The sequence below is a fragment of the Colletotrichum chrysophilum genome (assembly GCF_026319265.1).
Source record: "Colletotrichum chrysophilum strain AFK26 chromosome Unknown scaffold_72, whole genome shotgun sequence".
NCBI lineage: Eukaryota > Fungi > Ascomycota > Sordariomycetes > Glomerellales > Glomerellaceae > Colletotrichum > Colletotrichum chrysophilum.
Window position 1 is genome coordinate 64,214 of NW_026517359.1, and position 16,011 is coordinate 80,224.

Below are 16,011 nucleotides of genomic sequence, written 5' to 3' on the forward strand. Positions count from 1 at the left end.
GAGGACGGGGTTTAATCCGGTCAGATGGGGCGTAGACATCTGGTAGAGAAGAGCTAGTACTACTTTGCATAGCACGGCGTTTGGGGAATCGAAATATTCGCTTTGTTCACTTTCTATATTTCATGCTTTAATTACGGCAGAGAGAAAGAGTCCATGCGCTCCTTTGCCGCGGACAGATGTCGCGCTAAAGATGACAGCTATGTGATGATGATGATAATCATGAAGATGCGCCACGTTACAGTCCGTTCTCGGACTTGAACTTGTCCCAGCTCTCGTTCAGGGTCGCAAACACCGTTGCGGCGATGAGCCTGACCTCCGTGCTGGCGTCTTGTGGGAGCTGCGCACATGCAATTAGTACATCAACCCCTCAACAAGCTAGAAACAGAATACGACATACCTTGTCGGGATGGCACTTGGCAATGGCCTTCATGTAGTTGATCTTGACCTTGTTCGCCATGACGAGCTCGTGCAATCCCACCTTCTTCCACCCACTGCCCTCCCAGAGCACCTGGTCCAGGCTGCCGATGAGCGCGCGCAGGTTATCCCTCTTGCCGTCCCTCCACGCCGCAATCTTAGCATCGACCTTCTCCGACAGCGCAAACTTCTCGTCGTCCTCTGCAGCGGCCGCCTGGTTCTGCTTGCGCAGCCGGTCAACTGCCTCAGAGCTCTTGGCCGGGGTAGCCGCCGGACGGGGCCGCGCAGGAGCAGCAGCGGGCCTGGGCTTCGGCTTCGGTTTCGGCGCCAGGGCGTTCTGGCAGCGCTGACGGCCACCGATGGCCGTGGCGCCGCCGACGCCGTTCTTGACGCAGGTCGACCACACAGCGTGCGCGTCGCCCCAGCGCTCCATCTGCTCGAGAGCTTCGGCCTTGCGGCTAAGCGCCTTGCCGTAGAGATCGCGCATGTCGCGCTTCTCGTCGCCGCCGTTGTCGCCCACGACGGACACCTGTTCGCCCTGGCCGCCGCCGGGTCCGATGATCTTGAGCGCAGAGTCGGCGTCTTCGACGGCTTGTTTCGGCTCGCCCGTCTTGAGAGCCGTCAAGGCACGGTTGGTGAGGATGACGATCGCCAAGGGGTGGGATGCTGGTACGGCAGACAAGGACGACGAGTATGAGGAATGAGCAGCGGCATAGTCACCACGCTTGAAGTGAGCTGTTCCATCGAGGCGGTGCTTCGTGGATTGCTGTATGGCTGCTGGAGTAATGGGTGGGATCTGGCGCGCAGGCCGGGGAGCTGGTTTGGGCGAAGGGGGGCGCCTTGGTGCCGGGGCAGGCTGGGAGGGTTGCGCGGGGCGCTGCTGCTGTGGCTTCGGCTGCGACTGAACGGGTCTTGATGCAGGGGCCTGGGAGTTGAACAGCAGATCTGGCTCCTCCTGCTTTGGCGGTGCTTCTTCAGGCTGAGGGGTAGCCTTCTTCCTTCTATGCGGACTAACATACGACGCTGCACTGTCATCTGCCATGGCCAGCTTGCTTGCGCGCGTTCTCGAATCGGGCACCGCCGGACCAGCCTGCTGCTGCCACTTCGGAACTGGAGTACCTCTGCCGCTCGAAGGTGCCGAGGTTGCGGGGGAGAAGTCCCTTGGAGAAGCAGTTCGGTGAGGGGGCTCCGGTCTCGATGACTGCGACGACTGGCCAGCTTTCCTGGGTGGACGGCCACCGGACTCCAACATCATAGCCTCGTCCGTAGCTTCCACGCGTCGCTTCTCGGGAGCCTGAGTACGGTCTTGCTGCGCGGAGCGCATCCACTTGGGCTGATTCGGGTCGCCTCCCTCCTGGTTGAACTCCGCGACAGCCTGCTGCATTTGTTTTTTGCCGGTCTTCCAGAGGGAGTTGGCAGTCTTGAACAGACTGCTGCCCACAGCAGCGGCAGTCTTGGAGAAGTCTGGTTCGCCGCTGGCTGGCGACCGTGTGTCGGCTCTCCGCTGACTATCATGCCTTCCATCCTCCCGTCCTCTTCTCGACGCTGCCGCGGGGTCCTTGCCCTGAGCCTTGGCCTTGGCCTGGCGATGGGCATCGTCCAGAAGCCAGTTCGCCGCCGCCTGCACATTCAACCCCGCACCACTCTCCGTCAGACCCCGCCTTGCATTCTCAGGGGTGAAGCCGTAGTCCACAAGCTGGGCGACAGCCTTATCAAACTCGGCCATCTCGCCGCGCGGGGCGGGCTGCTCATCGTCGGAGCTGGAATCAGACGCCTCAATCGGCTTTCCGGGTTCGGGCCGCTTGGGCTCGGGAGGCGGTGGCTGCTTGCGACGGACCTCCTCCACAGGTCGGCCCAGGTCACCGAGGAAATCGTCGTCGTCGGCTGCTTGAGGTGGAGCGGGTGATGAAGCCTTGGGTTTCAGCTGGTTCAATCCGAATGGGTCATCGTCGTCTCCGAAGCCACCATTGTTTGCAGGGGCGGCAGGCTTGTTCCACGCGCTCGGATTGCTGAGATCCAGCGCAGGCGTTTGCGCCAGTGCGGGCGAGGGGCTCTTTTGAGGCGGCGGTGGGTAGTGACTAGCATTGTCAACCTTTGTATCCGCGTTGAACGCCGCAAAGAGATCGTCGTCGTCGCTGGCCTTCTTGCTGGTAGACGAGCCAGGGGACAGGATGCCCGGTGACGTAGTCCGTGACACGGAGCCCGAGCCGAGAGTGTCCAGGAATCCTCCTCCGAACTGCGCCTGCGCCTGCTTCCTTCGCTCCTCCTCCTTCTTTCTCTTCTCGGCCTCGAGTCGCTGCTGCTGCTCGCGCAAGCTCAGGTTCGCGGTCGACTTTGGCGGGCCGCCGGCGAAGTTCATCAGGTTGCTGAAGCTGTCGCCCGCCGGCTTCGCGGCCGGGGGTTGAGCTGCGGCGGGGACAGCTCCGGAGCCTTGGGCGGACAGTGGCGTGTTGCGGCCGGAGGGGAACGGGGATGGCGTCGAGGCCGTCGTCTGTCGCATGGGCATGGAGCCAAAGTAGTTGGCGCCTGAGGGGTTCATCGGCGGCGCCTTGTTGCCAGGCTTGCTGGCCGACGACGACGACCAGTCCAATCCCGAGAGATCATCCATCTTGACGTGCTGGGAGTGTTCGAGGTGCAATCGTTCATGTCATCAATTTCGTGAGGTCGTGAGGGCGTCAAGGAGGGCTCAATGCATCGTTTTCGGATTGTTTCTAGACTTCGATTGTCTCGCCCTTGTCCCCTGGATCGGGCCTGGCTGATTGCGGTGTCGTGTGGACGTAGGTGGCATGTGGCACTGTGGCTGAAGCTCGGGATCTGTGGCTTTGCCGAGGCTTGAGCTTCGGCCTGAGATGGCGCAACATTCTCAGGCACCAATCTTTCTCGGCGTTATCAGCATCGGGGTTAAGACTCGATGCTGCCCCTCGCACGGCCCATGAGATTTTACAGAGTACGGCTGGCGCCGAAAGTAAAAAAGGGGTAAACAATTTCATCCGTGTGGGATCATCGCTGCTGTCACATCTCGATTCCCAAATTGCCTCGCTCATCCCGAGCACCTGTCTGGAGAATCTCTCGCGAGTCGCGGGGAAACCCTTCACACTGAACGACGTCGTCAGCCCCATCGCATGAAAGCATTATCCGCCCTCCGAACCACAGCCACTCCCAACACGGCGCACCGGATCGTTTCTGTTTAGTGGTGTTTGTATTCCAGAAGGCGCAGTCGAGTTCGCCATGGAGATCACACAATGCATGTCTGAGCTACGATGATCCCATAAAATGGTTCCAGACACTAGCCACTTCACTTCAGGCTGGTCGCCTGAGACTGGCGGCGGTCAGAAGGGGTGATGATGCAGCTCAATCACTTCGAAACCCCGGGCCTTCAGGCTATTGCTGCCGTAAGACTGAATTGCGGCGCAATCGGCCGAAAAGTGCCGCGCAGATCTAGGTCTCTGTCGAGAAGCAATTCCTCCGCAAATGCCAAAGGCTACTTCACTCCAGTCGTTGAATCTCCTGAATGGACCTTGCTGATGAAGATTACCAAAAGTCATCTTGAATGTCAAGGGCATCGTGCGCACTAAGTGGTGGGCACGATGATGGACGGATGTTGCTTGCCGGGTGGGAAGCTGGCCGGACTGTCATTCAAATGACGCGGGTCGGACTGGCTGTCGGACGGGGCGCGATGGAAGTGTTACGTGGTATGGCTTGACGAGCGACGTCGCACACGGAATAAAGTCCGTTTCATCATCAAAGACGGCCAGTCAATATCATAGCACTTATCTGTCTGCTGATGGCAAGCCGGTCTGAGATGAGCACCAAGCAGAGGCGGGAGCGTGCAATCACTCTAGCGTTGGGTATTGGGCAACTGCCTCTTCCTTTCGCAACGTAGAGTGTGATATCAAGAGGGATCCGAGATATGCGTTGAAAGGCTCAAGGGACTCTTCTTGGCTTTCGTCTGATACATGACAGCAAACAACTGTTTCGATGTAAGAGAAACAAGCACTCTCTCTAAGGTTAATATTTGACTCTCAGAGGCAGATGGTTCAAACGGAGCTGTTTGGCTGGCAGCGCAAACGGCGGGAATTCCTTGCAATAGGCCCTCTGGGGAATGCCAGATGCATTGAACATCAATGGGACGAAAGGCCTTGGCCACTGTGATCGTTTTTGGAACAGTTCGGATGATTGGCGCATTGCCCCCGTTAGCGAAGGGCTGAAACTCGTTTCGAATATCGAGGGCTGGGGTCATCCCTGGAGGTGGGCGATCAGGGGGAAAGGCTGAGCACGAAGCTGACAGGCTGAATGCTGAATCGCGGGACGCTGCTAAAATTGCTGTGTCCACGTCAGTCTGGATATCCAAGAATGGCACCCCTGATAGTCCAGATAGTGATAATCCCGAACGCGACTCGCGGTTGATCAGCGGCGACGACATTACTGACGATGGAGAAAAGCTTCGCTGGGGACAATGTCTGTCGCACCTGTAAGACACGCTCTTCGTATAAGCAACGGCATCAGACCATCGACGATTGGACGGGCTGGCTGGTATGGCGGTATGGTGATCTGCCGAGACTGCCGGCCGTTGAAATGGAAGGCGAAGAAGCAAAGGTGGCGCCGCGGGAGCTGTTGGAAGAAGCCGGTGGCATCGTGGCACGGCTGGAATGTTTGCTTCTCCTCGTGCGATTTTCCTCTTGGCTCTCCCAGCCACTGAGGGGCGCAAGGCACAGTCTCACGAAGGTGCCAAGTGACAACGACTGCCTCGAGTAAGATGAGAGGAGAGGTGTTTCCAGAAGAGGCTGTCGTGCGCAGGAGGACATGCTGAGTTTTCACGGTGCGATGCGATGGATCGTGGGATTCTTGGTTATCGATTATCCGCGCGCACAGCCAGCGGTTCGAGAGTCGTTCTCAGCTAAGCGCTGTCGTGCGAGGGCTAGCTGTTGCTGCCGTGCTTATGCATGCCGCGTCTCCCAATGACATGCGCAGAACGGGATACGACTTTTCAGCCGTTGGCACCCCGCGCCGTAAAGGATCCAAAGGGCTGTTTCCTTCGGAATTGAAATGACGCTTGGCCTCGCTGTGGTCCCTCCTTGGTAGTTCCCTGGCTCGTTCGGAATATTCATGGAGTTTGTCTCTCGTTCCTGGCAGACGAGAACGCACGGCGGGATGTTGATCTGATTTACGGTCAAGGCGCGTGTGTATCCATCCATTGACCCGTACCTGGCGGAGGAACACGAAGGGTTCTCGGTAGGACGACCGAATAGCAAGGAGAGACATGATCTCCCGCCTTGTCTTGCCCATTGTTTCTGCCCGGCGCAATTTTGTTCTGATTGCTTGTTGGAGGTGAGATGGAGGATTCAGATGAACCCATCTCCATGCACCAATGGCGATTGCCATGCCGTGGCTGCCGTGGATTGATTCGAACTCCATCTTAAAAGAGGGCCAAGAGGGCCGCCGAGGGCATGATCCGGGGGTGGCTAATGTCCGTGAGAGGTCGAAGTGAAGCCGGAGTGGTGCCCCTGGTGCGAATGAAGTCACCGCCAGCAGGGGTTTGGCAGACCGCTGCCGCTGCCCAGCGCATCCCCGGCCATGTCCATGTCTCTGGAGTTCGGAGCCGGCGCCTGCACCTGTCTGTCTGGTGTTGGTGCCGAAGCAGCTGCTGGAGGGACTTTCCGGTGTGCCAGCCAGCGCAAGTGCAAGTGCAGATGCCTGACATTACCTTAGCGCAGATCCCAGCCGCCTGCCCGGCCCCACCTGCTGCTCTGTCGAGTGGTGGCAGTCCCCATTGGCTCCAAAGGGCAGGGGCAGGGGCGTCCCTGATCATCTGATTCGGCAGCCAATCAGGGCGAAGGGGTAGTGCAAGATCTCCCCTCCCGCCCCTCTTAGGCCCGCGCCTTCGAAAGGGGCACAGGGGCACCCACCAACGTGCCTACCGTGGTTCCTGCGTCTTGGAAGGAGGGGACACTGGAGGGGGAAAGTGCGACTGGCCACTCAGCGACGGTCCTCGTGAGCTCTTGCCCCTCAAAGTCCCCTCCTGCCCTCTTTTTCTCGCGCTCCTTTTCGCTCTTCCCACACCGGATGAATGCTTCCCACCGTGTCATTGGCCGCAGATCTTCGGACTGGAAAGAAAGAAGGGGCTTCCTCTTGGGAATCCCTCTTTCCTTCCTTCCCTCCTCTTGGCTTCGCATTGCTCCCTTCCCTTTTTCGTTCGTGTCCACCGAGTGCCGCCCTCGCCTCTCCCCCATCTTTAGTGGGCGTCGCAATGGAGTCGCAATGTGAAGTTGCATGCAGCCATGGAGGGACCCCCAACCAAATGACATTTCGCCCATTCAGCTGTGGATGCAGCGTCCTGTACCTGCATATCGCGTGTGTCACTCTGAAGCCACCCGCGGCACTTTCTCTGTTCTTCACTTCTCATTCGTGTGCACCGACCGGTACGCCCCGAGGAGACGGCTACGACGCCGGTCCCTCACAACTCGCGCCAAACCGTTGGTGCTAGCTGCTTGAAGCCATGCACGAGGACGGTGCCGCAACCCAATCTTGGTGGCCAAACTTGCTAGAAGAACGTCTTCATTGCTAAATCGCATCTTGAAGCAACATGAGGCAGCTAGCTACGACAAACTGGCTCCAAACCAAACCTCCCCTGACGCTGTGGCCAGCAAACGGCGCGGGCTGCCGAACATATCGCAATCGTCGCATTGCAGCTGTTCAGCGCACATCGTCACCGCATTCAGCGGGTGTGCCCCCCGGCCAGCACATCATTCAACGGCACAGTCAAATAAAAAACATACCGTCACTCGCAGCCTCACATCTCATCTCATTTTATCTCGCATTACGAATACCGGTAGCCGGCCTTACGGATACACTAGCACAGTGAGCAATCTGCAATGCTCGTAGCCTTTACGGTGAACCTGACGACGTACGCGTACTTTTGACGAATTTTCCCACTCTTGCTCGGCCGATGGGGACCATATGGGAGGAGCATGGGGGGAAACAGTTCCGACTCCTGAATTCTCACATTCTCTGCGTCTTTTTTTCGCCTTCTTTTTTGCATTAACCTTTTGCCTCTCGCTTCGTTCCTCGCCTGACCTCGCCTGTCACCTCCTCCACATTTCAGTTGGTTCTCCTCGACGTCCGTGAGCGCCGTCGTTTGGAGTACAAGCACAGAAACGATGTTTGGCTCGCCTGGTGACATGAGGGGGGCCAGCGGCAAGCCAGCCTGTGAGAAGAATGACTGGACTAGCTGATTGCAACACTGAGTGAGCAGTAAACTGTAACTGCCACAGTCCTGGAAAGGTACTTAGGGCTTGTACCAAGGCGGCCCCTGTGGCACAGCCAGCAGGATCCTGGTCGCGTCGCGCTGGCCCGGCCCCTTGAAGCAGTACCTTAATCTATTCCAGCCCACATGGAGAGCGATCCCTCCCACACGGTTCGCCCGACCGCTGCCCTGGGGCATATCGCCGTAAGATGCCGCGGCCAGATGGCAGGGTAGCGGCATTTTGCAGACTCTAGCGGCTGCATCTTGGGCCTTGGGGAGACAGGAGGCGGTTGTCGCCCGCTGTCAGCCAGAGTTTGGCTGCTGATCCTGCGTCGAGGACCCTCAAACGGAGGCGAGAGAAGCAAGTTGCATCAATGACAGTGGGCTTGTTTTTTTCAACGATCGCCAGGAAACACTCCGACAGATTGATTGAGGGCAGGGAATCACGAATGGACAGTCGCTCGACACTGGCAGGCAGATCCAATTATGGTCTCTAGAGATCCCCGTCACTCGCGAAGAAAAGAACGAGCATTGACAGTGAGATGCGCCATTTGTCTGCCTGTCCTTGTCACTTATTCACTCTCTCCTGGTCTGGTCTGTCCTGATGACCTGACCAGGCCAAACCAAACCAAACCAAATTGAATCAAACCCGTCTGGCCAAACCGGTCAACTCTGGGCTTCCGCCTGCCTCCCGTCGGTCGTTCCTCCTGGTGGCTAAGGCAGGTGCCTTGTGTGTTAGGTACCTAAGTACCTGCTCCGTAGGTCAAATGGTGATCAATGGAGATGGCTCTTCAACATTTTGACCCAGCCACATCCAATACGATGAAAAATTCTGTTTATGCTTCGATAGATGCCTGCGAATCATCGCGATGCTGTGATGATGCCTAACCAGGAAAGCCTCGATTCAAGTTCGCCAAAGTATTGTCAATGGAGATGGTCCACGAAGGCACCATGGCTAGCCACGAAAATCAGACTTCGGTGTCGCTCGTCGTCGAAGGAAGGAAGGGTGCGACTTGACTTGCAAGTGGTGCCTGCCTTCGTTCCCTTCCATCGACCCCCTGTCGCCTTTTTAGGAAGGGGGTAGGCAGGGAAGGGGCCGGGGGTGAGCACCGTGGTCCGTGGCTAACACACCCCCGGCACTCAAGGGGCGTGGAAGGCGGCACCCGACCGTGGGCCACCTTCCATCTCGTGGAGTCCACCCTGTCCACCTCCTCACACCGTGACCCTCACCACACCCAGCAGACCCAGCAGCAGCGCAGCGGCCCCCATTTACCCATCCCCCCAGCAGAATGCGAATTGCCCATATCCTCTAGCCATGTCTCTCCACCTGGGCCTTCGGCCGTCTGATTCCTACCTAAGACCCTCACTCCCGGTGCTCTTTCTGCATCACTTCCATTCCAGTCTCTCTTCTCCCCTCCTTCCCTCCCCCTCCATCCGTCACCTTCACGGGGTCTCTGACAGTCACTCTCTTACTCGCTCGCCGCCGCTCGCTCGCTCTCACTCTCTTTTTTGATCTCGTGGCTTGCTCTCCAGCTCGTCGCCCTCAGCCATTCTTTTTTCCCTCCTCCCGAAATACCGACTTGCGGATCCCGCTCCTTTCTTGGCTTCAAGTCCCTGCTGCCTTTTGCAGGTCTTGCACGTTCATTTCTCTTGGACCCCGTTTGTGTGTGTGTGTTGATCGCATTCGTTTCTTGACTCGACTTTTTTGCAAAAAAGACAGCCGTTGCTGATCGACTTCGAGACTACCTTCTTGTGGTATTATCGGTTTTTTCCCAGCCTCCGGTTCCTTGCGCGGCTTCGATCCCAGGTTCCATTCCCGCCCGGCCAGTGTCATCGCCAGACATCGTCTTACACGAACCCCCGACAGCGTCATATCGCAAACCGCCTCACGCCAAGTCGCCCGACGTCAACCCCGAACTGCGTAAAACGGTCACTCGTATCAAGCGTAGATTGTAAAAGAGGAGGACTCATCGAACTCGTAAACCCGCTCCGCTAGATTCTACCGCCAAAACGACGCATCGCGCATCCCGTCTTAGACGTACTCCCGCACCGACCCGCCTCACCGAAAAGCGACTCCTTGCTCTCACCACCACTCAATTTAGGACTCTGACTGAGGTGCTGGGCATCAAACGCCGGAATTCCAATTTGGTTTTGTGCCTGCAAGACAAGAACGTAAAAGTCGCATCTCCACAGTGTCGAAGTCAACCGCCTCATATTGGACAGTATTGAGGTCTAGCCATCACCACCCTCACCGACGACGCACCTTCCACCATCATCATCAAAACAACAAACCCACGTCACGTGCTAGGAAAATCAGTCACTGAACATCAGAATCTCTTTCGTCGAAAAGGTTCTGATTCACTCCTAACAGCGTCAAAGAAGCAACAAAGTGTGTTGTCGACTCGTTAAGGAAGGTCCAAAAAAGGAAGGCTCGGTGAACACCCACAACCTACCTCCTTCCATCAACAGCTTCATTCACCACCTCGACCGCCCTTTAGCGTCTCGCTTAGCCCCACACACCCGCCCTTCTTCGATCTCACGCCGACCTGGTGCCTCTCAACTCTCCCACCTCTCTCTCACGTCAACAACTTTCTCCTCCGCCTTCACAAAAACAACCCACAACACCTCAACCGAAAGATCACCAAGTATCGTTTGCGCGCCTCGACCTTTGCGAGGTTCGTTCTTTTCTGCACTCCAACTGGACTTTGGAACCAGGACTCTCATTCAATATTTTATTGTCTAAGAGACCTTTGGTTGCTCAGGTAGCGATTTCAGACTCTTTCCAACCGGCAAGTTTCCACATCGCGTACTCACTCTCCTTTTTCCTTTTGGAACCCAACGACCCTCTGTCGCATCGGCATACCTTACTTTGATACCCCATCTTTCGTATCATCATTTCTTACCCCCCTTATTCTATCTCTGATACCCTCCATCGACCACTTCAAATCAGCCAAGATGAAGTTCAACGCCATCCAGCTTTCCGTCTCCGTCGGCGCCCTCCTCGTCAGCTCTGTTGACGCCTTCTGGCGCATGGAGTGCCAGGGCCGTGTCGGTCTCGCTCGTGTTGACCCTCTCATGAACCCTGGCGAGGCTGCCACTCACGTCCACGCCATTCACGGCTCCAGCGGTATGATTCCCCTTTTGCCTTGCTTGGCACATGGACTAACACAAAGACAGGCATCTCGCCCTCTGCTGACTTCGCTGCCCTCACCGGCGCTGACTGCACCTCGTGCCGTGTCACCCAGGACAAGTCCGCCTACTGGACTCCTGCTCTCTACTTCCAGGACTCTGCCACTGGCGAGTTCGAGATTGTCGAGCAAGTCGGCGGAATGCTTGCGTAAGTCCTGCAATCCTACAACTGTCAACTGAGCGCCTCGTGCTAACATGGACAGGTATTATCTTCTTAATGGAAAGAATATCAAGGCATTCCCGCCTGGCTTCCGCATGGTTGCTGGTGACACTGACCGTCGCAACTACACCGCTGGCGACCCTTCCCAGCCCGACCCCCAGAAGTCTGAGTGGGCCGCGCTTGGCCAGACCAAGCAGTCCGTCCTCGAGCAGCGCGCTGTCGGCTTCAACTGCCTCAACTACGCTCGCGCTCCTGAGGGCACTCTCTACCGCCACTTCCTGCCCGACAAGGCCTACCTCGATGCCAACTGCGCCAACGGTGTGCGTTTCGAGATGATGTTCCCTTCTTGCTGGAACGGCAAGGATCTCGATTCCACTGACCACAAGTCCCACATGGCTTACCCTGACCTTGTCATTGATGGTACCTGCCCTGAGGGCTTTGAGACCTCCACCCCCAACCTGCTGTACGAGACCATCTGGAACACCTACGCCTTCAAGGACCGTGCTGGCCGCTTCGTCATTGCCAACGGTGACACCCAGGGCTACGGATACCACGGTGACTTCATGTCCGGCTGGGATGAGGACTTCCTCCAGGAGGCCGTTGACACCTGCACCAACGGCTCTGGTCGCATTGAGGACTGCGCCATCTTCGACCTTCAGACTGAGGCTCAGGTCAAGCAGTGCCACATGAGCATTCCCTCCATCCTCTCCTCTGAGAACGTCACTGGCCCCGACACTGCTCTTCCCGGCAATGTCCCCATCACCTTCGGTGACGGCTCCTCTGAGGGCGGCTCTGGCGGCTCTGCCAGCTCTTCCATCAAGCCCACGGCCATCATCACTCCCACCGTCCCTGTCCTCACTTACACTCCCGGCAAGACTGCTACCGCCAACCCTCTTCCCGGCCAGGTCTTCCACGAGAGCGGCAAGGCTGGCTACGGCACCGCTTCTGGAGTCGCTGCCGAGGCTGCTTCCTCGGAGGCTCCCGCTACCAGCGCTCCCGAGCAGACGCCTACCCCCATCTTCGAGTCCATCACCTCGGCTCCCACCTCGACCCCCAAGTTCGTGTCCACTCAGACCATCACGAACGGCCACACCGTGTCGATCATCTACTGGGAGGAGGAGATTGTCTACGTCACCGAGTACGACGACATCACGACCACTCAGACAGTCACGGCGACTCCCACGTCTCCTGCCATGCGTGCTCGTCACCTTCACCACCACCGTCGCCACCACTTCTAAGTGGCTTCGTTGCTTTCTCGATTTTCTGGGACTCTCGTCTCCATTTCGGTTATGGGTTGCGAAAAAATTAGGGTTTGGGATCGCGTTTGTGCAGGACAAGCATCAGGATGCAACGTCCGTTTCTCCTCAGCAAAAGGAACCCTTCCCACGGAAATGATTTGGCTCCCCATTGGTTTTCCCGTATCTTGCTCATGGAAACCTTTTGTTGTTGTCTGGACATTATGAGCAGACGCATCTTTTTTCTGGAGGTAGTTAGCAAGGTATGGGCATGGTATGGCCTGCGTCATGAGATATGGTGATCATTAGGCGGCAAATCATCAAGTTCAGGTTCTTGCATTTTCTGTTTTCCTTCTCGGTGGACGTTCGTGAGCTGCGCGTAGTCGGGGACCGTCGTCGTAGCCATTGATTGGCGGTGTTTGTGGTTTGCTTTTCGCTTTTGCTTTCGTAACGACTCAGTGCATCATCATCATCATCCTGTAGGCGTTTTATGTCTGAGAGATACCTCTTGTTCAATGTCGTTTGAAGATATTCCCATTCACGGCATTCACCTGACCATATACCCGCGTAGAGACATTTGATCCCCTTATGCCCGCTCTGTGATGATCCGACTTTTACACCATCTCCATGGTTCCCCGCGCTTGATTCCCCTCTCCCGCCATTCCGACAAGCGACGTCGTCGAGCCAAGCATCAGGACGTTTACTCCGCCGCTTTTCCGCCATGGCCTAGACCGCTTCCGGATCGCTCAACGGCCATGCAGTTTGGCCTGCAGTAGTTTTTCCTTCTAATCGAATCACACAACGCCATTCCCGACGCCATGGGAGCGGGCCGTTTTACTATCTTGTACGCCGTCGGACGCAAACCCCGCTGCAGCTTTCTTGGTGAACGTATCCGACGCGCCGACGCTTTTTGGCCTTTAACTACGTTGCGTGACGTGCAGGCTCCAACCCCGCATCGCATCCCCCCATCTTTCCTCGGACGGCGATCCTCCGCGCATCTGGCTTGGGCCGCTGATGGCGTTGCATTTCTCCTGGGTTGCCCACCAACAATTGACGTTTGTTTCCTTTCCCCTCATCGGATGAACTGGAGCTGCCCGCGAGTTCGGTCGTCGATATCGAGTACCCCTCACCGTAACCCTTCTTGATCCCAGTACCCTGGTTCAGCACGCCGGGAGGAGCAGCGATCAGACGACGCAATGGGTCGAGAGGTAATGTCAAAGGTCGCGGGGTTGGTGGTGTTCTTGTTCATTGCGGGGATCGTGGCACGACAATGGGACTGGGACGGTTTTGGGGTATGTTGCATTCTGTTCCCTTGGCATTGAAGCTATTCACGCAGGTCGCTTGATGAGGGGACTGGCGATGGTGTATATGAAGAACCCATCCTCACCCTCCTCTCTACCTTCATCCCACCGGCGCAGTCCTCTCTTCTTCCCGACGAGGCCATTCTGTGTTCACCAGCACTTACATACATAAAACACAGACCTGCCCCGACAGCTCCTCCCCTCTAAGGATGCGCGCCCAAAAGGTCATCCTCCCCCTCGCCGCCGCGGGCCCCGCCAGCGCGCTCGTCTCGCGCGACGGCGTGACGGGCCGCCTGCCCGCGCTGGGCTGGAGCTCGTGGAACGAGTTCGGGTGCGACATCAACGAGACGGTCTTCGTGGGCGTCGCGCAGCTGATGGTGGACCTCGGGCTGAAGGATCTGGGGTACGAGTACGTCAACATCGACGACTGCTGGAGCGACAAGGAGCTACGGCGGGATAATGTCACGAAGGAGATTGTGGTGGACGCGGAGAAGTTTCCGCTGGGGATGAAGCATATGGTTGATCGGATTCATGACATGGGGCTGAAGGTTGGGATTTACAGCGATGCGGGTGAGTCTTTTCCTTGTCCCCGGGTTTCTTTCGACGGACGCGGTGAGGGGCAGTTTAGAGGAGTTGTCTTGACGCGGTACGCGGTGTGAGGAGGGGTGCAAGTGAGGCTCTGGGAAGGAGGGAATGCTGCGATGGCTAGTGTTTGGGATGTGACGACGAGCTGATGGCTGACCACATACTCCTTGCAGGGACGTCCACGTGTGGCGGGTATGAGGGATCGCTAGGCTACGAGGAAATCGACGCCGCGACGTTTGCGAAATGGGGCATCGACTGTGAGTTTCTCCCCCTCCGTCATATCCAACAACCCCCCTTCTCCCTCTCCCCACGATCTCAACCCCCCTTGCACCAGATCCTCCCTCCCCAGAACGTCTCACTCTGTGACAATCTTCAGCCGCACACATCACCTCTAACACACCCACAGACCTCAAGTACGACAACTGCAACGTCCCCGAATCCTGGTTCGACGACTGGAAATACGTGCCCGAGCTCTGGCTCGGCGGGCCCCCGAACGAGAACCAAGACAACGGCGACCCGGTCAACTCCAAAACAGGCCTGCCCGCGCCGGCCGGCTACGACTGGTCCACCTCCCAGACGGCGGAGCGCTACCGCCGCATGCGCGACGCGCTGCTCGCGCAGGACCGCACGATCGAGTACTCCCTCTGCGCGTGGGGCCACGCGCACGTCGAGGCCTGGGGCAACGAGACGGGCCACAGCTGGCGCATGTGGGGGGACATCTACCCGGAGTGGCTGGGCCAGCACCAGTGGTCGTGGGGCCTGATGCCTATTTTGAATCATGCGGCGTTCTGGTCGTCGGCGCAGGTCAACGGGTTCTGGGGGCACGGCGACTGGGACATGCTCGAGGTCGGGAACGGCAACCTGACGCTGGCGGAGAGCCGGAGCCACTTTGCGTTCTGGGCGGCGCTGAAGAGCCCGCTGATCATCGGCACGCGGCTGGAAGGGATCGCGCCCGAGGTGCTGGAGATTTTGGTGAACAAGGAGCTGGTGGCGTTCAACCAGGACGGAGTGTTTGGGCAGGCGGCGCAGCCGTACAAGTGGGGGGTGAACCCGGACGGGACGTGGAACATCACGCACCCGGCGGAGTTCTGGGCCGGGGAGAGCGTGGAGGGGACGCATGTGTTTGTGCTCAACACGCTGGAGGGGACGGAGGAGAAGACGGTGGTGTTCGGCGAGGTGCCGGGGCTGGAGGCCGGGAGGAAGTACGCGGTGCACGACATGTGGACGGGCAAGGATCTGGGCGTGTTTGAGGACGAGGTCACTGTTGAGATTGCGAGTCACGATACGGCGGCGCTGAGGATCAACGAGGTGCAGTGCAAGAAGAGGTCTTTGGGCCGGGCGATGAAGTGGTTGTAGAGTGGGAGGTCACATGCGAAGATGAAGATGGGCGGAATGGATGCAAGGGGGAGCGGCAAGGCCAGATCGTAATAAACCCCCAAGAAACCCGATCATCAAAGTAAAAAGGTTATCTAAACCATTCAAGAAAGATGGCAAAATATAAATAGTAAACGAAGAGTGTGTCGTCCTTGCCCAAGAAAGGTCGTTGTTTACCGCCCCAAGCCAAGAGCAATGTCAGCTCATCTAACACAGATGACATCGAGCCGCGCCCGCATACCAGCACCCGGCGAGGCTATTCCCAAAACCAGCGACCGCCACCCAGCCCGGACCGCGAATTCAAATTGCATCACGTTCTTGTCGGCCTCCCGCGGTTCCGAGCGTTCTAAGACTTTTCTAAGTTGTGGTAGCTGGTCTCGCGGGGGGGGCGGGCAGGCTGTTTTTTTCTGCCCTCCTCCCCTTCCCAATCCCTCTATTGGAATGCATTCCCCAGGACAACTCACTGGAAACGCATTCCAGCCAAGGCTGATTAGACTGAGACCACCGCTT

General features: G+C 57.6%; 3 protein-coding genes across 3 annotated transcripts; 2 read left to right on the forward strand and 1 right to left on the reverse strand.

The window, feature by feature from the left end:
* Positions 1–235: 235 nt before the first annotated feature.
* COL26b_008311 (uncharacterized protein) lies at positions 236–3,022 on the reverse strand (the record flags this gene model as incomplete). Its single annotated transcript, XM_053181074.1, has 2 exons — positions 236–337; positions 398–3,022. The coding sequence occupies 2 exons, from the start codon at positions 3,020–3,022 to the stop codon at positions 236–238; spliced, it is 2,727 nt and encodes a 908-aa protein (XP_053034956.1).
* A 7,590-nt stretch (positions 3,023–10,612) lies between these two features.
* Positions 10,613–12,244, forward strand: COL26b_008312 (uncharacterized protein; the record flags this gene model as incomplete). The annotated part of the gene is made up of 3 exons (XM_053181075.1): positions 10,613–10,784; positions 10,835–10,994; positions 11,050–12,244. The coding sequence occupies 3 exons, from the start codon at positions 10,613–10,615 to the stop codon at positions 12,242–12,244; spliced, it is 1,527 nt and encodes a 508-aa protein (XP_053034957.1).
* Positions 12,245–13,751: 1,507 nt separating this feature from the next.
* On the forward strand, positions 13,752–15,483 carry COL26b_008313 (uncharacterized protein; the record flags this gene model as incomplete). The annotated part of the gene is made up of 3 exons (XM_053181076.1): positions 13,752–14,112; positions 14,301–14,384; positions 14,534–15,483. The coding sequence occupies 3 exons, from the start codon at positions 13,752–13,754 to the stop codon at positions 15,481–15,483; spliced, it is 1,395 nt and encodes a 464-aa protein (XP_053034958.1).
* Positions 15,484–16,011: the final 528 nt, after the last annotated feature.